The 23,134-nt window shown below is 46.2% G+C and overlaps 1 protein-coding gene and 1 pseudogene across 1 annotated transcript in view; one reads left to right on the forward strand and one right to left on the reverse strand.

Annotated features, from left to right (window-relative positions):
* Positions 1-13,277, forward strand: part of HN1L (hematological and neurological expressed 1 like) — a 20,519-nt gene extending 7,242 nt beyond the window's left edge. Inside the window, exons 4-5 of the mRNA XM_008642389.2 lie at positions 5,292-5,337; positions 6,068-13,277. Coding sequence (XP_008640611.1) covers positions 5,292-5,337; positions 6,068-6,252 — 231 coding nt within the window. The 3' untranslated portion in view covers positions 6,253-13,277. The remainder of the gene's footprint in view (positions 1-5,291; positions 5,338-6,067) is intronic.
* Positions 13,278-13,893: 616 nt separating this feature from the next.
* LOC103623328 lies at positions 13,894-21,950 on the reverse strand (annotated as a pseudogene).
* Positions 21,951-23,134: the final 1,184 nt, after the last annotated feature.

A 23,134-nucleotide genomic window follows, 5' to 3' on the forward strand; every position in this document is an offset into this window, starting at 1 on the left:
CCTCTAAGCGGCGGGGGAGCTGACCAGCCTTTTCCCAAGGCTGTTCAAGGCTGCTGGCTAGCAGGTGCCTTGCAAGCCTATCTTCAGCCTGAGGCCCCGTCAGGGGTACTTCTGCAACAGCCCTGGGATGCCCAAGCTCTCCTGGGGCATCCTATGCCCCCGCTCCACAAGGAATTCCTCTACATATCCCCTGTTTTCTTTTTGGGCAACCCAGGTCTGGTTGATGATTTTCTGCAGCCCCGCTTTAAGGCAAGAAAAAATACACCCAAATATTATTAAGCTTAATATAACTACAAATAGCAATCAGCAGCCTTCTACTACCAAGGTACGCAGCCATCTGGTAATACCCAGACCCTTAAGCCAATCTCCAATAGGGTCGTCTGTCTCCCGAAGGTTGTGTAGGCCCCTCTGGAGGTCAGAGAGGTGCTTGTGAATTGAGACAGAGTGGTCAGAAAGATTCATACAGCACATAACCTGGAACTCTTCACAGCTGTGGCCGTGAGCTAGTAGCAGAAAATCAATGGGTGTCCTATTTTGTAATACTGCATGTCTAACACTAGCAACATCTGTGCTTAGCTCGTCAAGCATCTGCGAAGTTACGTTTAACTCATCCCTCGCCCAGCAAGCAAGTTTATGCCAAGTAGCGTGAGCCCTGGCTGCTGAAGCACCAGGTAAAAACATAGATGCTAGCCAAATTAACTGCCTTCACTTGATCTAAATGGGCAGACAGCTGATCGAAGATGTCCGCCAATGCCCTTGTCTCAAGACAGTCAAAACAATTCCCCACTCTATCTCTGTGTCTGGTGCTATGTGCAAGAATTTACGCAACTCCCCCTCTTGGTTTCGCCTTTGGAGAGGGTTACCCGACACCCACCACAAGTCAGTAGCAACCACCTAAGGCAGCTGTTACGTTCGCCACAGAGTCTTGCTATTTCTCCTGCTACGGAGAGTGGTGGATCTGGCAAGTTCTCAGCCCCCTCGCTCAGCCACATGTGCAGCCTCTCCCAAGGCTTCTCGGGACGGAGGTCCCAGAGTTCCAGCTGTTATGGTAGTGGCATCACTTTCCTCAGGAGCTGATGCTGACTGTGCCTTCTCGCTTCAGGGTCCTGTATGCATAGCACGGTACCACTTGCTGGGCACCCCTCTGGTCAGTGCTGCGGCGATGACTTGTCCCTGTTGTTGCAGGACATTCTGCAGCGTTGCAGTAAAGGCAGTTGTTTGAGATGACTGCTCCACACGGCTAGCGCGCACGAGCATCTCGTCTACTCCTGCTCCCTGGGGCAGTGTAGCAAGAATTGTCTTAGTCTGCTATTAGCATTTTCAAAGGCAAGTGTTCGGAACATTTGCTCTTGGAGCTCTTCAGAGAGCTCAGTTGCATCCTTTAAGGCTGCTGACAAACGGTCGATCAGCTGACCATATGGCTCTGACAGCCCCTGTCGGACTGCTGCATACGGGGGAGACTTCTTCTTTTCAGGTACTGACAACAAGGCTTTGTGGGCAAGAGTCTGTGACAACTGATGAATGACTATGGGCATAGTCAGCTGTGTCACTGTCACTCCATAAGCCCCACTCCCTGTTAGCATGTCAGCTTGGAGCGCATACAGTGGGTCTTGTGTATCACCTTGGTGCTTGCTAGCTTCTTCTTGTGCTAGCTGCTTCCACGTTCGCTCCCAAAGCAGGAACTGTGAAGGGGTTAACAACAATTGTGCAATGTTGATGCAATCATTAGGACACAGGACATCTGCTGTAAAGATAAACTGCAGAATGCTTCGTGCAGCTTCAGACCACGAGCCATGTATGGTGACCGTTTGCTTGGCTTGCTGCAAGATCTTCCAGTCATGGGGTTCCCACTTTGCAGTACCCCCGTGTATCTGTACAGGGCAAGCAAGGGCATCCACTGTGTGCCAGTCACTCTCAATGATTGCATCATGGATAACTCCATTCCATGTCCTTCGCAATGGGTCAGTCCTCTCCGTCGGGGCTGATGGAGGCGACGGCTGCTCTGGGTGGTAACTTGACCGGTGGGGCCACGGGACGCCACAGTGCTGATGGTGTAATATCACAAGCCTTGGACTCCAGCGCGTCCTGCCGTGTAGATAATTCAGCAAGCCTTTTGATTACTTCTTGCATCACCTCTCGGTGCTTCTCCCCCTCTTGGGGCTTACCCCCGGCAGCCCTGGCTGGCTCTGGCTCTGCAGGCAACGAAACCGCAGAAGCCGCTTCGCTGCCAGACGTTGCTCCGCTGTCTGGCAGAGGGGGGTTGTGCGCCGCCACTTTCAGCCGGGCATTAGGACCGCTGGTTTGCGCTGCCACTTTCGGCCGGGCACCAGGACTGCCTGTTTCTCCTTCGTCCGCCTGTGCCCCGCCCCCTGAGTTGGGCGGCTCTGCTTCCACCTTCACAGCCGTTTCTCCCTCAGACTTCGGAGGGGTAACTTCCTTCCCTGCCAAGTCCAGCAACTCCCGCAGTGAGCGGATGGGGGCTGCTGTGCCTTTAATCGCTCTTTTCGCGGCCAGCCCGAAGAACCACGCAACCCTGGACTCCGCCCTGGTCCCCGGCCCCTGCTTCATAAGACCCCCGTCTGTTCTGTTCCCGGAGCCGCCACTCCCTAAAGCCTCCATGGCGGCCACGGCCACTGTCCTCTCTGCTTTCATCTCTCCGAGAGTGCCATTTACTGCTCTCCAGGTTAAGCCGAGAGCTTTAGCTTCTTTAGCTTCCTTTCCATCCTCAATCGTGGACAGCCACAATTCGTTTCCAACTTCCCCCACGCTTCGGTTGAGAACAAAAGCCAAGTGTATTTCACACACCCGTGTTCCTGGGCCCACGTAACGAGGGCATTGAGATCTCGGTCTTTCACGGTATCGCCTCTCTTAGAGAGGATACTGGCTAGGAGTCGAGTCCCCACCTCATAATCCATAGCTGCTTTGCTGCAGGTACGCGCTTAGCCATGCGAAATTGCAGTCTCTGGCCACTCAGCTTTGCGGTTTAGCCCCCTGCTTTACTCGGCTTTGGGGCTTATCCTCCGGCTTTCTATTCAGCTTTGAGACTGGGCCCCCGGCTTTACTTGGCTTTGGGGCCACCTGCTCTGGCTCCCCTGGTTCTGCCGCACCGATACGATGAAATTCAGTCTTACTGCATTTAAGCGAACCTGCATGTAGCAAAACTCACCGGGTCCCTGTTCGGGCGCCAGGTTTAGCAGGGGGAGGTTCCCGGGTGCAGGGGAACCAGCCAGAGTCACGACACGAACACCGATACGATTTGAGCATTGTGTTCCAGTTTTATTGTTTACCTTCACCAAGTTATACTTTGCAAAGTTCACGCCCCTTTCCCATGAGAAAGCCTCTAAGCAGTGGGTGAGCTGACCCAAGGCTGTTCAAGGCTGCCAGCTAGCAGGTGCCTTGCAAGCCTATCTTCAGCCTGAGGCCCCGTCAGGGGTACTTCTGCAACAGCCCTGGGTTGCCCAAGCTCTCCTGGGGTATCCTATGCCCCCGCTCCACAAGGAATTCCTCTGCACTTGGGATCAGTGGTGTCAGGCCCGCCCAGCAGGTACTTGATTCCTGATAGACAAAAGTGTAAAGTGTCTCTTGGTATAGTGTTACAGTTGTTACACATAGGTTATACAGTTGACTTTTGATCTTAAAGCTGGGATGTGTAATAGTTGCTTGTAGTTATGACCACATCTGGGTTTGGAAAAAGCAGGATACATTACCAGTTACTGTATTTAAGTGCCCTATATACAGATTTACAACCTGCTGCCTTACTCTAAGTAAATACTAATAAGTGAGTAGATATTATGCTGATAATGTCTTTGGCATGTCAGATAGCACAGAAACTTAACATTCTATGAAACTGATGTGGTTTAGGAATGGTATTCCCTAGTTTAGTGTTCCCACTGAAAACACTCCAAACCATGCACCACTCACACTCCCCTCCCCCTTCCCCCTGTGGCTGGGGAGGGAAATTGGAGGCACAAAAGGTAAAAATCATGGGTTGAAATAACAACAATTTACTGGAAACAGCAATGAGATAGGAAAAGAACAGTAACAGCACAAAATTTATAATGGAGTGTACAAGAAGGATGAACAATTCACACTTGAATGCTCACCATGTGAACAAGGCACTGCCCCAACCACTCAGCCACCACTGCAGGCCAGAAGGGACCTCTTCCCCCCACCCCTTACACATGATGTGGTAAAGAATAAGCTCCAGGTCCTGGCCATGCCCTCCCTGGCTACTGCAAAAATAACCCCGTTGTGGCTGGAACTGGAACAGAAATTGTCATTGTACTGAAAACGACTCTAGTTTTTTGTGGAAGCTTAGGAAGAAAGGATCAGTCCAATTTAACTTTCTTGCCTTTATTTTCCCCTTAAATTTAAAGTGTTGGTAGAGTGCTTTCTTTTTATGCATATTCTGAGTAGGGGCCATATGCAAGGAGGAGGAAAAATAAGACTGGGAGCTAGGTTTTGGCAGGAGTAGTGCTGTTGGTGTAGGAGAGGGTTTTGCTTTGTTTCTCTGTACTCCTTTATTGGGATGGTCGCTATTTCTTTTTAGTTACTTTTTTTAGAAATGTAACTTTAATTCCTATGAATTCCTGACTAAATGGAGGACAACATTTTGGAAATTCTTATGTCATTGATTAGAGCATTGAAATTGTGGGAGATACTGGGATGGAAAGAAGACAGGATATTTACAAAAAACTACTGCAAGTTGAGTTTCATGGGTGGGAAAACACTTCTCTGAAGTGTGGCTGTGTCTTTCCAACAGTCAATTGAGATTGTTGGGAAAACAGTCTTAAAATGTTTTGATTATTACCTGACTGTTGGGATACTTGCTGTCCTTGAAGACAGGAATTGCTGCATACAAATAGGGTCTTCAAGGGCTGGTTGTATTATAGTTGTGTATACCAGCTTCTCCTGGGTGATTGCAGGTGCTTGACAGGAATGGTAATTCCTGACCTTAAAATCAGTGAATCCTTAAGGTTGGAGAAGACCTGTAAAATCGAGTCTGGCAATTAACCCACCACTGCTGTGCTTACCGTTTTGATGATCTAACGTAGCCTCTTCATCCATGTTTCAGTGAATTGTCTGAGATGTGCACCTTGCCATAACATAGAAGATTGGTCCCCCTGCTTTTGGGTTTCTGTAGAAGTGGAGGGGATGAAGGGCTGCACACTGCTTACTTTTACTTGATCAGTGATCTATTAGAAATGAAGCAAAACTTCCAGAAGGACTTTGTGACAGACTTGCTGTTTGAGAGCAATAATACACTAAGATAGTTTTTGATTTCTTTGCAGGATCACATTGTCTTGAAAGAAGAGGAAACACCAAAGAAGCTAGAAGGTCAGCAAGAGAAATTATTTTCTCTGTTCTCTTTGGAAAGATAAGCTCTGAGGAAGTTTCTTGTGCTTCTGCTTAAACACTAGCCTTAGTCTTGTGATTTTAGGATAATCTGACTGAAAAGTTTAGTCAGAAATCTAATCACTTGTCTCAGGGAAATGGTTCTCTTCCTCTTACTGAAGTGAACACAGCCATGAGTCATGATACTCTGTGTCTGTGTATTTATACTTTGCTTGATGCCATGTGTGTTACATACAGATATGTATGGAATCCATATATGGCATCTGTATATTGCCATCTCCTTCAAATGGATAATTTTGGCCTTCTGTAGTTGTAAATAATAAATAGCTGACTGACAAAATGTATTCTTGCTCAGCTAATTATTAAAGAATTATTAAAGAATGATGGGACCTCTGCTTTCAAGCTCAGTGTGAAAGGATTGATTGGTACGTTGTATCTCTTAATTGCCTGCAACTGCCAAAATAATTCTGAAGGTGTATTGCTCAGTCTTTATATCCTTCTTAGAAAGATTGCTGAAGGAAGAGAGAAATTGTTGTGAAAAGTGAAATTCTTAGCACCTGTTTGCTTCAGGAAAAATGAACAGATAATGAGAAACCTTGATGTGCTGTGGATGGGAGATGTGGGAAATAATGTGGCCCACAGAAGATGAGGCACTTACTGTACTACAGAATAGTAATTGATCTGATGATCTAATCTGTTTTCTTTAATGCAGCTACAGAAAATATCAAACCACACCTGGAAGATGGAGGCGAGAAAAAAGCTCTGGGCAAAGAGGAGCGATGCAAGGAGCCAGAACCCAAGATAGACAATCATGAACCCCGACTAGGGCCAAGGCCACGCTCACACAACAAAGTCCTCAATCCGCCAGGGGGGAAATCCAGCATTGCATTCTATTAGGGTCATTGTGTCACTGTCCCTAATGGAGAAACTCTTGTCTGTGGTGGCGAGGTCAGTTTATACACTATTGCTTGTGAATAGATACTTAGGCAGATGGATGAGGGTTATGTTAGAGTGTGTAGGAAAGATAACCTGGTGATTTGGGGAGGGAGGGCTAGGGAGGGAATGGGTGCCTTGTGGAAGATGTGAGTATTGGCCTGCCTGGGTGGGTGGCAGAGTGGGACATTAGTGTAACTTTGTGAAAAATCAGTGCTACTTAGTGGTGAGTTCCTCAGACTGTTAGGTTCTTACCTAGCTCATGGCTCAGGACACTCTTGTGGAGTCAGGCTTATCCACACAGTCAACATGTCAAACATTGTGAATGGGAGGGGGCCTGGAGGTCACACCTGAAGATTCTGAAGCACAGCAGGTAGGCTGGGCTTTCCCCATGGCAATGGAATGCAGCTTCACAGTGTGAGCTGACTTGCAGTCACATGAATATAAATATGTTCCACTGGAACAAGTAGTGCTGCCAAGGTTAAGAGTGTCTTCAGTCATTGCTTCTTTTTCTCCTTTCTTGCTTTGCAGCACATGATTGCTGATACAAGGACAAAATATGCTGAAGGTTTCTTTTATGCTCATAAACCATCATATGTTTGTAAAGATTGTGGTCTGCCCCTGCCCAGATATTCAGGTCTTTTGGATGCCTTTAGTAATCTGCTGATTACTGTGACTAGCTCTTCATGTGTGGCAGTCCAACATGCTGTTTCATGTAGGTGCCTCTAGTTGAGTGCTTGTAGGTTTTCTGGTAAAGATGTGGGTGCAAACAATAGCTTTATGGTACTCTTTGAACAGAGGCAACTTGGAAGTTTACAGTTACCATGGGGAATATGCTGAGATGTCAGCCAGGTCACTCTGACCCAGCCTGTGTAGAAAGGGCTTAGCTTCAGTCCATGTTTTCACTTGGTTCCCTGTGGAAACCAGGACTGTTCTCCTGTCTCCACCACAGTGAATTTTCCTGTTGGTTTTGCCTGTGCCGAGCCTGTTAGTGAAGTCTCTTGTCTTTCATCAGCCTTACCTTTGCCTTTGACTGTCTCAAATTTTTGTTGGTAAGGTTGGGAGAACTATGTAAGTTCTCCCCAACCTAGAGCTGTAGTTGATTTTGCTGTAGATTACCTTAGTTGGAAAAACAAAGCCAGCACAAACAGAAGGTTTCTATTGCTAAAGTCTGTTGTAAATCATGTTTGGAAGGTGTGCATGTTTTGCACAGATGTTTTTGGGGGAGGGTTTGTCCTCTGAATGGATTTTATGATCATATCCAGAGCATTGGTATATGAATGTTAACATTAGGTGCTTACTGTTAAATATATTGAATACTGACCTTTTAAATCTGACATATCAAAACAGGAGTTGGTCAGTTATGCCAAAGACCAAGTGGCCTTATTGTGTATATCCACTGCTGTTCTAGCCCATGTTCCCTGGGAACTGCTGCCATTGAGATGGGATGCTGGGCCAGGTGCTAAACCTCTCTGTGATTGTAATGCTTCCTAAGCCATGCAGTTCCCTTGTGTCAGCAGCGGTGGGTGACTGCTTTAAGACTTAGTTGTCTTTTCAAATGGTGAAATATATGGGGCAGTGCTAGGATAGAAACAGCCATGGAAAGTAGGGATTTCAATGCCTTTGTACCTTTCAGATTGGTTTGGAGCTGCCTGTTATTTTTCCCCCCCAGGAAAACAAGGCAGTAGTTCAGACTGCAACCCTGGAATGAACTTATGTTACTTCCAAACATGTATTTTCTATCAGCTCTTCCTGAGTCTGTGCTCTAGCCTCTGGATGAGTCTCAGACACATTAGCCGTTTCAGTTCCTTGTTCCAGTACTTGACAGGAAGCTTGTCATGTGGAAAAGTCAACCAGAGGCTGCTTCCTGCACTGCAGGCTCTGATATAGTTGGTGCTATCTCCAATATCAAGCATTTGGCATCTTTTAGTACCTGATGTGCATTGGCTTCAGTGCCTGTCTTTTAAACAGAAACTTCTAACTAGGCCTTAAATTAGTTAAACTATGTTAATTTTCTTGCATTTCTTTCTTTGGAATCTAAACAATGTTTTCAACTCATCAAGTAAGATTGATCTGAGCATTTCTCTGGGACAGAAGGGGATTGGAAATCAAATGACAGAACATGCAGTTATCAATAAACCTCTGTATTTTGTTACTTCATTGTGTGCTGTAGATGCCTGCTTTTATAAATTGGTCAGTACTTTATTTCACTATAGCTACACTGGTGAATTTTATTGTCTGAAATGGGAAAAAAATTGCACATACATTTTCAGGCCTTCTGTACAGGGGACTGTACTCAGAAGCTATGACATCCTGCCCAAGGCTGCCCATAAGACAGACACCTCTTATCCCTGGGTTAGGGGTAGGATGGTAGCAAGAGCTCAGCTTAATGCCTTTTTGTGGGCAACATTCCATGATGTTCTGTACCACACTGGGATTTTATGTTCTTCAGCAATATTGTAAACAGAATTAAATATTCAAATATTTTAAATATTTAAGGCTATTTGTAGTAAAATGTAGCAATTCCCTGTGAGCAGGGGATATTCTTTATGTGGAGAAGTCATACCCTCACTTGTGTGTTTCTGTTGAGTGCATAAAACATCCTTCATGTGCCAGACTGCCTTGGCTGACAGAGGAGGGAACTGCAGCTACTGACATTGCAGTTCTGGGTGAGCTGGATGCAGTGGCCTCTCATCCAGGATGTTGCGTGTCTGTGTCATTCATCCCTGAACTTCCAGGCTGTGATGCTCTCAGAGCCTCTTGGCCAGCCCTCACTCCTACAGTGGCTTCTGTGTTTGGCCATTTACAGTTCAGAACTCTCCTCTGAAGCATGTACAGTGCTTTGGGTGGGATCTGCATAGTGTGGGAATGTGGCAATGTCCTTGATAGATCGCACATTAGCAATGAAGGATTGTCTTTCCTTTGAGCTGCAGCCAGTATAGCTCCACTTTGCAACTGTGTATGTTACCTCATTGCTTTCCCCAAAACTGCTGGTTTGTAGCTAAACACTTCAGATAGAATGTTATCTGGGTTGCTGTTTCAGTCTGGGCAGGAAAATGATAGTATCCATAGTCCATAGTGAGCTTAGCCAAGGAAGTGGTTAAAGGAGGACTTGCATGCTTTCATGAGTTGTGTGTGGTTCTAGGCATATCTGCTGCTTAGTCCCTAAACATGTCACCATGTCTGTCCTGTACACGACCTCACCACTCTAGTGAACAGCCCAGCTGCAGTGTGTCATCCCTTCTGATTCCCATAACCCAGATCATGCACAACCCCTGTGAAGACTGCTGGCTGCTGTGCAAAACCTTTTAAGCAAGCACTGTGTGATACTGTCCATCTGTTGCATGACTGCATAATACCCCGCACTGCACTCTCAATGAGGAAGATTAATGTCCTCTCTGTTGGTGTTTTAAGCAGCATTACTGTGAGGTTTTTGAATGATTTATACAAGCTAATTAGACTTGGAATATCCAAAGTACATTCTTGGGGCTTGTCTAGTGAGAGAAGATGTGTAAAGTAGTCGTGTGGAGACAATTATTTAAGTATTAAATGAGTAACTGCTGTAGTATGTTCCCTGGAAGGTTCTCAGAGTTGCTTATGTACAATATGATCACATTGGTGTGTGGGTGTCCAAGTCTCTTGGCTACCTGGGTGATTGTGTGGTGGCCTGGCCACCCAGCAATATGTCCAAGCCCTCTGATGTGTCTCTTGTTGAATTTCAGCTTGAAGCTCTGCTGAAACCGTGTATCGCTTCCCTTTGGAAAAGGTGATGGATTAAATGTCATTGAGGCTGGAATTTTCCATTGTTTCTTAAGGAACAAAATTGGGTCACAGCATCCTGACTGTGGGGAGACTTAGTCACATGTAAGCTGTTTCTGTCATTACTGGTTATCAGCTATGTAAGAACCACGGGGTAACAATTCATTGCTGGCCAAGAGCTGATGCCCAGAAGTCTCCCAGCAGGCTAAACTGGCTGCCCAAGCTGGGCCCACTCACCACTCCTCCCTTTGAACATAGTCAGTGAGCAGGAAGAGGCAGATTTAAATTAGTGGGCTAAATTAGCAGCCCTGATTATTTTTATGGTGTTATCTTCTGGGAATGAAGACAGTCTTATCTTGAATTGGCTTTGCCTTTCTTTCAAGCTCCTTATATTGCGAACAGGACAACCTCTTCCTCCTCAAGCAGGTCAAAATATTGGCCATAGCCAGCAAGAATGCGGGAATTTGCTTTATTCGCATCACTTTACTTACATCAACCTCTCTAGGTCCAGCTGCCTTCTAACTGTGGTGTCTTACCCACTGCTTTCTCCTCCCTCCTACATACACAGATATTTTAAATAGTAGCTGTGCTGCCTTTGGCTCTCCATGACCCCTCCTCTGCTGCTGCTTGGGTGTGTGCTATGCACCACTTAAGCCAAAACCACAGAGTGCTCTGTGTCCAGGTGGATCAGAAGCACAGGGGCCTGTTGAAGTAACGGGAACTTAAGGTTATGCCAGGTCCTTCATAAAGATCATAAAGATGATGGCTTTTTCTCCACTGTCTCCTCCCACAGGCTTACATAAATGTGTGCTCTACTGTGTCAGTGTTTAACATTCTGGCTGCTGGGAGCATGCACTGGGGCATGAAGAGCAACACAAGTCCACCTCAGTGTGAACTGCCTGAACTAATGTCCACTTTAAGGCTTCACAATCTGTATTTTACGAGTTTCAATCCACTGTGTCTTTGGCAAGAGGAATGTTCTGCCAGAGAATATTTTGCAGCTTAAATGTTAAGGCTCAGGCTGTCTGAGGCTGGGGACAGGGTGAGGGGTGGGGATTTCAGTTACCCATTATCATGATCAGTGTGACACTAGAAAAGTTAAACAAAAAAAACCCCTGATTGTTTCCTTCCATTTCTTGCAGCATGTTGACCTCTGTGAATGCCACCCTTTCATTTTCATGACAACCTCAACCATAGTATGAGAGCCATGCAATTGCCTTTTTGAAAGCTCAGAGCTGAGCTCTGGTATCCCAGCTGTGGGTGTCCAGCAAGAATGGGGAAGACAGGCAAAGCGAAGTTCATCAGGGAGTCATTACTGGAAAATGCTGAGTAAGAGTAAGCTATCAGTGTGCCCAGTGGAGGTGAGCAGGTACCGTTCCAGGAAGGGACATCATCTGCCTCCTTACTGTTACATCAGCTTTGAGCTTTTTTATCCATCTGAGCTGAAAGACAGGAGCAGCCTGTTCAGAAGAACTCTGCCTGTGAGAGGCTCCAGTAGAGTCCTCCCACCCTGAAGATGGTCTTAGTGCAAGAGACCCAAAGGTCATCAGAATGTCCTCACATCTTCAGATTCTATGACAGGACTTTTATAAGCAAGTGCAAGGATCTTTGTACGATGGTTTCTGTAAAACCCTCTCTAGCCAACAGAAATTCTCCATATAGGCAGTGAGCACAGGAGAGGGGCAGGAATGGGTCCAGATGCTCCCCAGTGACCCCCAGCAGAGCAGGCAGTGAGGCTTTGGTGCTACACCAACGCGAACCTTGTTAACTGTTGGCAGACTTTAAGGAAAGTATGTCACAACTCTTCTTCAAAACAGAAGAGTGAAGTTTCTTTTCTAGTAATTTGGAGGTAGATTATGGGATGTCAAACAGGAATGGCTGGTTTTTGAGTGAGCTTCTTCTATGAAGGAGCAATTACAGGACTTCGAGTGGTTATCCCAGCACTCGTTACAGCACCAACCCCCTTTGAGTTTAGCTGCTGCATCACATGGCATAAACTAAGAAAGCTGATGGCTTCAGCAAACCAGGCTGAAGTCATTGCTTTTAAGCCAGGGTATAAACACACCAGTCAGCTCTGAACACATATTTTCTTCTGTACGCAAGTCTCCAACATTAGTTTACAGCCCTGCAGTATGTGGTTTTTCATAATGACAGCTGGAAATTCATCATGGGATTTTTCCTCTGAAAAAATGTAAGTGCAGGATTTCAGCACTGAGGAGTAGTGCAGCAAGTGGAGGCCAAAGGGTATTTTGAAGCCAGTCTAGCAGGAATCTGATTTGCCAGCTGGGTTAAAATACTGATGAGGCCTCACATGGAGCACCATGTGCAGTTTTGGGCTCCCTAGTACAAGAGAGATGTGATTTAGGGAGTGCAGTGATGGACCAGAAAGGTGGTAAAGGGACTGGATCATCTTGCAGAAGAGAGGAGGGGCTGAGAGAGCTGGGGCTGCTCAGGAAGGCTCTGGGAGATCTGACCAGTGTGCTCAAGTACCTGCTGGGAGGGAGCAAGGATGAGGGGGTCAGATTCTGCTCTAGACAAGAGGCAATGGGCACAAGGGAAACCACATGGAATTCCATCTGAACACAAGGATGCGCGTTTTTCCTGCGAGGGGTCAGACACTGGGACAGGTGGTCCAGAGAGACTGCAGAGTCTCCATCCATGGAGATGTTCAAACTCTAAGCAGGTCCTGGATAACCTGCTCCAGCTGCCCTTGACTGAACAAGGGTGGGACTCAGTCTTGGGAGGTCGTTGCTAAACTAGAGGAGTTTGTGATTTTTGTAGTTTTGTGACTTACCTCCCCCCTTAAATTTCTGCTGCACCAAACTCCAAAAGGGAAATTCTTAGATTATGGTCTGAAATGAATTCACTGTTTAACTTAAAACTTGAAGACCTTGCTGTCTGAGCTGCTCATCATCTTCAGTAAATCAGTTCAGCCAAGCTTTGAATTGATGAGTGGATTTGTCTTAAAATATGACTTTACTGGATGCTATCAGTGCCTAACTCATGTTCAATCTGGAACTGTTTATATTAAATGCAACTTGAGCACAACTGCTCTTTCTCTTAAGAATCTGTAGTAATTTACATGTGTCATTCACTTCAGCATTTCTCATACTTGGCTGTTCGAGTTTACTTCATTCTTAAAGCCTCCTTTGTGCTTTTGAAAACCCTGTGAACATTTGCCCAGTGCAGAGGGCATCTGGCTGAGTAAAATAAGCCTCTAGCCTTCCTGACTAAGAGCACTGGGGTATAAAGGACAGAATTCCAGATCAAAACCTTTTATGCTTTTGAAGGGCAATGAATATGCACAGCTTACAGAAGCATTTCTAGTAAAGTAATAAGCAGTTAAGCTAGCTTGTGTGCAAAAGGTCATCAGTTTCAGACTCCTGCCTAAAGAATAATGATGATGTCACTTGCATGGGCACAAGATCTGTGGAAGAGGCTTATCTAGAGCACTGAGTGAAACAGCAGGCCTGCTGGGTGTTAGCAAGTGCTGTTGTGCAGGATTCTGGTGGCAGAGTGGCCAGGCACACCTTCACAGGCAGTTGTGCTGCAAGGTTGACAAGCAGCTGTCTAATGGCTCATGAACAAGGGTAGCTAGGTGAGCTTCACTGACTGCAGTGCAGACCTTAAAGTGCCCCATGCAGGTGTGTGGGTGTTGGACAATGCCCAAGAACCACAGAGGAGACCCCTGTGCCATGCCTAAGAAAGCAGAAAGATTCCCAGTCTGTAGACAATTGCCTTCAAGATTCCCTTTAAAGATGTTTAAAGTACACAGACTAAAACACTTTCAGGCAGAAGTGATCAGTGGTGTGTCTGGCAGTGCAATCGTTCTCTCCCTGCCAAGGTTCAGCTGACAGAGTCTTCAGTTCCTGTGTCATCATCAAGGAGCTGTGCTGCATCTGCAGGGTCTCTGTCCTGCCCCACAGGTGCTCCCTTTCTGGTTCTGTCCAGGATCCCATCCTGGAAAATCAAGGCAGCAATTGGTGACAAAAGGACACTGTTTTTCCTGTACATACACATTGCCACAGTTGGGTCCTGGCCCTTGCCCTCACTGTCTTGCAGAAAACATACAGCCACCAATGGCTTGGTAGCAGGAAAAACTGTGATGTATCGGTATGGAGCAGAGGGTTCTCCTTTTATGCAGTCCCTTTTTGAGAGTCATTCACATACACACCCAACAGCTATTACTTTGTTAAAAGGAGCTCAGTGATACAGAGTTATTCTTCACCTTTTATCACACATACCTGATACTTGTCCACAACACTGAGGCTAACCGAGGCAATGATGCATGCGACAGCATTAGCTAGCGTAAAGATCATCATCTGTTGCTAGCACCACAGAGGGATCTTTAATTCACTAGAAAGCCAAAACAGGAGAGAACAACCAGTCACTTAAAGATACTTAAGGCATTTCTCTAGTTGCCTGCAGCATCAGGTTGCAAACCCCCTGATTCCTGTTCACACTGCTCCACTAAAGCACTGGTGACTTCTCTGCTTATTTAAAAAAAAAAAGATAAAGAATTCTTACCTGGACTTTGTTCCCAGAATGTGTCCAACAATCAGATTTGAAAGGCCAGCACCAGCCATCTGTACAGAAGTTGCCAGCCCCATCGCTGTCCCTAAAGTTACCTGGGGGACTACAAGCGGTATAGATGGCCACATACTAGCCTGGGGAGAGCAATGAGAACAGAAACTCAGAGCCTATTTAAAGATGCTAGATGGACATTCATTCAAAAAGTAATTATTCCCACTAAGTAAACCTTTATACTTGCTCGTCAAGAAATCTGGTGTCTGTCCCTCCAGCCTATTGGCTGATTCTAGACATCCTTTCCAAGCAGCTTCAGACAGCACAGACAGCACAGGTTATCTGAAACTGAAATAACCTGATTCATATTTCAGAATGGGAGTCAGACCTGATGATTTAACTAATGAGACTCATAGGAGATCCAGGTGTTACCATCAAGGTAAAAGAGCACCAAGCAAGCATAGCAAGGTTAATGCTTTGCACTGTATTGAGTGCTTCCTCGCTGTGCTCTGCCTTCTGCTCCATGTTGATTCTTTAGGGTTATTTGTTACTAAGCAAAGACTACAGGTTTGCAGAGCCAATGACTTCAACCTGTGGCTGTGAAACCTGCTCAGCAGGGCAGCAGTAATACGCCATCTAGATGTAGGAGTGTAGCCACAATACCCCCAGCTACCATTGAGAACTCACAGCAGCGAAGGAGTAAGTGATCCCCAGCCAGATGGTAGAGACCAGTGGAGGCACAGATGTGAATGCCAGGAGAGAGAAGACTGGCAGAGTCAGCATGGCACAGCCAACAGCAAGGACACCTCTCAGTCCAGCGTAGTCCAGGTGAAGGGAACAAACAGAAAGGCTCTTCCAGGGTATCCTGCTTCCCATGGGTCCTAGTGGCACGTGGGGCTGCACAAAGTGGGCTGGCAGGAGTGGCAGTGACATGGCATTTCCTGGCTGTTGGCAGTGTAGCAGACCAGCTGTTCTACCTCTTGCATACTCTGAATTGAGACTGAAATGTTACTAGGTGTCTGGTACTCAGGCAAAACCCCAGGCTTTTACAAAGCAGGAGGGAAAACATCATTATATCACAACAATTATGGAAATAAGGAATGGAAGCTGTTAGAGAAAACAGGGCCTGATTGCATGCAGATTGTCCTTTCCCATCTACTTGCAAAGCTTATCCCAGTTCTTTCTGTTCCAGTCTCAGACTTCCCAAAACACACAGCCATGTACCATGGGTTGATGCTACCATAGCACAATTACAGGACAGAGGTAAAAACGGGGGAATGTTACTTCTTGTAATTTAAGTCAGGGTAAGGCGCATCTCACCTTTGCAAGGATATGAAGGACTCCTCATTCAGCCGCAACAGGTGAAATTCTGTTTGAGGGGGCTGTAGCAGACATTTCAAAAAATTCGGAACAAGTTATGGAACAAGAGTGCTTCCGTGTTTTGGGTACTCACAATTAATATGCCAACTGCTGTGGAGAGAATGAGGGAGTTGTCGTACACTGCCCCAGAAATATGAGTGGCTGCCTGCTGATTGTAACCAGAATATTTATCCTGGATAAACTTGCTAAAAATAAAATGAAGCCAAGAAAAAACCATAATTAGTATTCTTGATCTGGTTATTTTGATAGAAAGTAAGTTTGAGCACAAGCATATGGGCAGGAAGGGTTTGAATGAGAGGACTTGTAAACAAGCTTGATTCCATCTGGTTTGTAGTGCCAAGCCTTTGGTGGTTTATTTTCTTTTTAATTGGTGCACACCACAGAGGAGCTGGTATTTTCAGACACTTTTGAGACACTTTTGCAAGTGCAGAGTGAAACTGCAGATTCAAGTGGAACATGTGTTTCCTTCCGTCAACATAGCTCACAGCAGCAATGTGCTGTCACCTGTCCAAACCACATGGGTGAAGTTTTGACATCCTCTTTTAAGAAGCAAAAAGCCTTATCAGTTCAAGGGCGTGAATGCTGAGGGGCAGGACAATGGTCTAAAAATAATCCAGCAGCAAAGATCAGCATTTATGTTGAATATCTACATTTGAGAAATACTAGGAATTGTCCCAGGGAAATTCTTTTAAGGAGACCTGGTTATAGCAAAAACCACCCATTGTCAAAACCAGCCTTTCACCTTTGTTAGGGACATGCAGAAATTTCATTAAACTTCCTCTAATTCTTTATAGAATTTACAGTCATTCAGTGTAACAGCTTTCACAAAGGTTTTTTTAGAGATCTTGTAGCTACTTAGATTTGGCTACCTGTATGGCTACTTCCCATCAGTTGTCATGTTGATGACATTTCTTCCCTCCTGATTTCACAGTGGCTTCCTACGCATCACTAATGAAATACTACCAAAATAATTTTATTTCTTTTACTGCAGGCCGTACCTAATATAAAAGTTCATGCTCATTATGTGACAGAAGCCACATCATCCACAAACGGGAACAAAGCAGCAAAACAAGTCTGTGGTAGAGCCCCAAGACAGAAGCAGGAGTCTCAAATTAGATGGCTAGGTTGCTTTCTTTTAAACAAAGGCAGGCATTAAAAAGTGTGAAGCCTTCACCAGATACAAAGGCTTCCACCAGATACAAACCCAGGCTGAGTAAGCCTAGTTATGTTCCAGACACAGCAGAGTGCAGCAGCTGCAGGACAGAGCTGCCCCAGGCTTGTGAAGCTGACACCCCACCCAGCTCAGGAGACACCCACTTTGCTGGTCTATCACAAGGGGAAATGTCTATGGGCTGTTTTTTAAATGGAGTATTTCTTCCCATTCTCCCAAATCCTTCTGATCCTACTTTGGCAGTGTTTGAAGCTTTAAATATTGGATGAATCATTTTCCTTTAAGGTATTTTTGCTGTCTTCCAGAAGCTTCTCTCATCTTTGAAGGGAAAGAAAGGTCAAAGAACTCTCAAACCTTTAGGTGTTAAAGGCATGTTTCTCCACATTTCATGAGTGGAAGGAGCAAGCCCATTACCCCTGTATTTCCCAGTCTGCCCAAAATCAAGGCCTGCAAGGCTTTGTCGGCTCATGTCGGTCAGGAGGCCACAGCCATAGAACACCTGGCGTCTACCACAAAGGGGAAGACTCCGTTGTAGAAGAACATGATGGTGAGGACCAGGAGCCAGCAGCGAAGGGGAGGGTGCTGGATGTCCTGAATCTGCTGCAAAGACAAGATGTGCCCTCACTCCTGAGGAAAACAGCCCAGCTTCACACCAGAGTCACTTTCTGCAAGCCACTGAAGGGCACAAGAGATTTAAGAAGTAATGGCAAGTAAAAGGGAACTGAAAGGCAGCTCATGCACCTCTAAGTGAAATATGGGATGTGCTGACTCTAAAACATTCCTTCTTTAACACTATCCAGTAAAGAAAACAAAAAAAACTTTCTTATTTTTATAAAGGTTCTGGCTGCAAGAGATTGTTTTGAGCAGGCTCTGTTAAGAGTCCACTGCACATCCTTAAGTGAAACACAACGGAAAGGTACACTATAAACAGGAGTCACAACACAGCTGCAGAAACCGGTTGAGAGTACTGTCATGAGAAGGAAGCCATCTAATCAAAGTGACATAAAAACTGCAGACCAAAGTTGCTTGTAATGCTTGTTCCTGGACAGCAGAATGCAAGCAGGAATTGAAGATAAGGGCTGGCAAGAGAGAGTTCAATACTGCCCAGATTAGCTATTTGCTATCCTGGATCCTGAAAGCAGTTCAGAGGGAGTCTACCAGCTAGTTGTGTGCACAGAATGCTCCTCTGAGCCACCTACAGTCAGGAAGTAACTGGCTCAGAAAGCTATTGCTATTCCAAGTGCTACCTCGGCTCTCTGGAAGGCTCTAGGCAGGGAACTCTGGGCAGGTGGCTCACAGATGTGATCTGCTCAGCACTGCTCTGCAGTGTTGAACCGAGGGGTGGGAATGCCCTCTCCTGGCCAGGACTGGCTCCTGTTGCTGCAGCCTTCCCTGCGCTCCGAAGACAGTGTTCCTGCACCTGGGATTTCCAGGATGGACAAGCACCACGTACCACTTTTTTTGATTCTTGCTGGATAATACCATCCAAGCCCAGCTGCCTCGTGCCCACTTTATCAAGTACACTGACTGTGAGGGTTGAAACAAACCCCAGCACACAGAGCAGGCTCCCTGGGAAAAACAAGAGGTGTTAGAGTGGAGAGCACTGAATGACAAAACCCACTGCATGTAAAATGCTTAATTCTCCATGACTCCTAAGTGTGGCTTCTCTTAAAACATAGAGTAGTACCCTTCACCTTGCACCACCCTGTCACAATCCCTGAGCTCTGCCCACTGAGCTCCCATGGCTGCAGGACTGCCTGAGGCTGGTGAGGCTAAAGCCACTTCAGTCTCTCAGGCAGAGCTCAGCTGGCCTGTGGCTAGAATGCTCCTGACCTGCAGCAGTCCTCTGCAATACACCCAAGGTAAAAGCAAGGCAGACACTGGGAAACTTCCCTGGTCCCCAGAACAGGGGTGGCATTTCAGGGCTGAACAATGAAGAGGCTGTACCACTTCATTGGTGTGACCTGCTCCAGTTACCACAGCAATCTGACCTGTGAGCACAGGCAGCTCCAGAGCAGTGAGACTGGTTATGCTGCATACGCCAAAGCAAGTTTGGCAATGGACATCTGCTGCAGACATCCTTCTCAGAAAGAGTTCTGTACCCATTTTGTTTTTCCAAAGAGCCAAAACAGCTTCTGAGATGCATGCACACTTTGTCTGATGCATTGACCCCTTCATGGGCTACAGAAGTCACTGTACTGTGCTTGCAAATGCTGCCTGAGCACAAAACTAAATGTCAGACAGGATGTGACACCCCATGCCCACCACAGCTTTCTCTCTGAGAGCTGGAATCAGAGGACACTAGTGGGTTTCAATTTCTGCAAGAGATTTATCACACACATGCATCCTCTTTTCAGTGGGTGATGGCCCATACTGCCTTGTTGTTTGGTAAATAACACTTTTCTATAATCACTGAGTCTTTGTACACAGAGGGCTCTGAAGCAAGTCTCCCTAACCTCACCATTCCAGCAGAGTACCCATGTGCCATTTAAGCCCCTCCTTCCACTAGAGAGAGATCTCATCTCACTGCACCAAAAAGAGGAGAGAAACTCAAATCTTCTAAAAATACAAGCCCTGGAATAGATTCACACTAAGAAAAGTGCAGTTCAGGTTCTGCTTCTCACAGTAATTTAACCATGTTTTCAATCAGCCACGTGCAAGGCATCTTCTGCTGGGACCAGTACAGACACTGCTGCAGAATCAGCATGTTCTGCTGGCCAAAGTACAGAATAACAAACACTTTTCATTCCTGTCTCTTTCACTCTGAAGTTTCTATTCCATGGGAGTATGTCTATATGAAGTACTGACTGACTGTGATTGCAGATGTTAAAATATGTCCAGAAAACAAAACTGTCAGGCTGACACTAGGGAGTTAGAGAGGGTTTTTTGGCATCAGTGCAGAAACACTCATTGCACACAGAAAGCAACAGGAAAAACTGGAAAATCATGTGCCGCTTCTTGCTTACCTCACTACCTCTTTCACATTCTTTTAATCATTGGACAAAACAGGCTGGCCTGGGTCTAGAAAATACCAAAGAAACTCACCTCCCCAGAATGTCCACTGCATTCCAAACTTTGTCTCAAACTATTGGGTGAAGAAAAAATTGAGGACACTCCCAAGATGGGAGAAAGAGTCAGTCCAAATGCCAGTGCCAGCTCCTTCCCCTTGAACCTGAAGGCTGTGATACGAGTCTGCACAACTTGGAGAAGAGAAAAATCCTCTCTTGAACAGACAGGCTTGACCAAAAGCATGGCACAGAAGCCACAGCTCTCTCAAGCTAGAGAGCTCAGGCTGGGGGATGCTCTACGCAAGCCAAGAGGATACCTGTGCCAGAGGAGGTATGTGCCAGCCTCATAGTCCGTTTTAGAATGTACTAAATCATGCAGGGGCATGGGAGGTGAACTTATCGCTCCTATAAGGCAAGGAAAAACAACTCCAAAAGCAGAGAAATCACATATCAATCCCCACCCTTGAGAGAAGGACAGTGTTTTAGAGGGGAAGACTTCTTAAACACTTCATCACACATTAAATCAAGGAACAGTGTTCTGCTGGCAACACAAGTCCCTGGGGAAGAGCAGGTGAAGCTGACTGGTAGGAAAAGGGTCTAGGCAGCAAAAATGTATCATGACCCTTTGGTGAGATGTAAATATGAGAATATGAAAAGATGTAAATGTGAATTAGTCAGTGACCCATTCCCAGAACCAAAGAGCAGTCTTCCTGTCATCTTTGGGAGGAGGTATGGCGAGCCATTGTAGTGTGAGCCTAAAGCAAAGATGGATGATCCCAGCACAGTGAGAAGAAAGAAAACAAAAACACCAACTAGGGAGAAACAGAAAAAGTGCACAAACCTCAACAGACATGCTGAAATCAGGACAAAAGCATTCTGTGTCAAAAAGCTAAAGAACAACCTCAAAACACACCAGTAAATGTTAGCAGTTTACTCTCCATTTTCAATTTTGTAAAGACTGGTCTCTATAAAATGACTTGGCAATCCTCAAAAAAATTATGATATTATCATGGTGGGAGGTTAGAGAGGCAAAGCAAGTGGCAGGGGACTCTGAAGAGGACTCTGAACTCTATAATCTCTGACCTTGCCCTGAGCTCCATTGCAGACTATGACCTAGAGGACATGATCTTCTCTGTGCCTCTCTCCCCTCTCTAAGACATTTACCTCTGTGATACAGAGCATGACTGCATTTGCTAGGACTGCTTTCAGCACACACCAGAGCAAATGCCAGAGCTGGGAACAGAACCTTGCTTTATCACTTTGTCCCATCAAAAACATGTAATATTATTCTCTGTCATGTCTATGTCAGAGAAAAGTGTGTTTACTGCTGCGCTGTGTCAATTCAGGTTAAGTCAGTGGTCAAAGCATGAATGTCTCAGTTGCTCAGCTGACCATCACACACCCACACACAGAGCTGTCCCTACTCTCCACCACTCTGTGGTGTTAGTACAGTGGGACCTTTAATCATCCCTTTGCATTGAAAGCGCAGCCTGAAATTCCACTTCAGTACAGGAATAAATTCTTTGAACCCCAGAACTTACAGCAATTTCCCAGTTTATCAATCAGGAATCTAGCCAGAATAACCACTACTGCATTTCTGGGAGAAAACTAGAACAGAAATGTGCGTCTCACTGCCTGGAAGCAACTACCAAAACACCCCACCCCCAAAGCTAGAGCAAAGTGACTCACGTCCAAGCATAGATTGCATACAGCAGGTTGTACTGAGCTGGAGTCATTCCCAAGCCTTCCCCACACTCCGGTGTGCTGTTATGCCTGGTGCTGTTATGGTGAGTTCCATTGGGGCAGGTCAAGTTCTGTACAAGTCACAGAGCCTTTGTGAGGTGCAGATACAGACAAAAACTCATGCATGCCTTTAAAAATGGTTTCTATTTCTTCTGCTCAGTTCCCAATTCCATGACCAGCCAGCCATTAGGGGACTTATGTCTTCTCCCAGACAGACAGCCCTTGTCAAATGGGAAATGACTGGCCACTGGCACAGCACGGCTTCCCTTTCCCTTCCTGTGACAGTAGCAGCAAGAGCTCAGCGCATTTATACACATTTCAGTCCAGAAGAAAAGCCAGGAGACTGCACCATCAGCTTTATCTGATCCCTTAGTTTCTTGGCTATAGTTCACCTTGATCTGACTCCTCATTCCATAGTCTGAAGTCTTATGCAACATGTAAATACGAAACTTAGTGTTAGTCTGTATTAATTCATAGTTCTAAAGCATTTGTTGAAGAGTAGAAAACTGATAGACCTGGCATGATTGAATAACATTGCTACTGTCGTGGTTTGACACTGACCAAATACCAGGCACCCATGAAAGTTGCTCAGTTGCCCTCCCCTGCCACAGCTGGGCACAGGTGAGAAAAATTTAATGAAGGCTTCATGAGTTGAGATAAGGACTGGGAAAGAACACTCCAAAGGCAAAACAGGCTCAACTTAGAGGTACAAAGTAAATTTATTACTAACAAAATCAGAGGAGGATAATGAGAAGTGAAATAAGCCCTTAAAACACCTTTTCCCCCTCCAACCCCTCCCTCCTTCCCACTGACAGCGGGTGGGGGGTTTGGTCAGTTCGTCACCCGAGGGTTTGTTCCGCTGCTCAGGGAGAGGAGTCCTCCCCCTGCTGCACCGTGGGGTCCCTTCCCACGGGAGACAGTTCTCCGTGAACTCCAACGTGAGAGTTGCCATCTCACGAGCAGCAGCTCCCTGCGACCTGCTGCACCGTGAGTCCCTCCCACGGGCAAACAGTCCTCCAGAAGTGCTGCACCGTGGGTGGGTCACTCTTCCACGGGGTGCAGTCCTCCGAGGCCAGGCTGCTCCAGCCTGGGAGCAGGGCCCGCTCTCTGCACCGGCTCTGCCCCTGGATCACAGCCTCCTGCAGGCATCCACCCGCTACGGCGTGGGCACCTCCCCAGGGGCTGCGGGTGGATCTCTGCATCCCCCATGGATCCCCAGGGGCTGCGGGTGGATCTCTGCATCCCCCGGGGATCCCCAGGG

This window comes from Corvus brachyrhynchos, unplaced genomic scaffold, assembly GCF_000691975.1.
Source record: "Corvus brachyrhynchos isolate BGI_N302 unplaced genomic scaffold, ASM69197v1 scaffold369, whole genome shotgun sequence".
In the NCBI taxonomy this organism is placed as follows: domain Eukaryota; kingdom Metazoa; phylum Chordata; class Aves; order Passeriformes; family Corvidae; genus Corvus; species Corvus brachyrhynchos.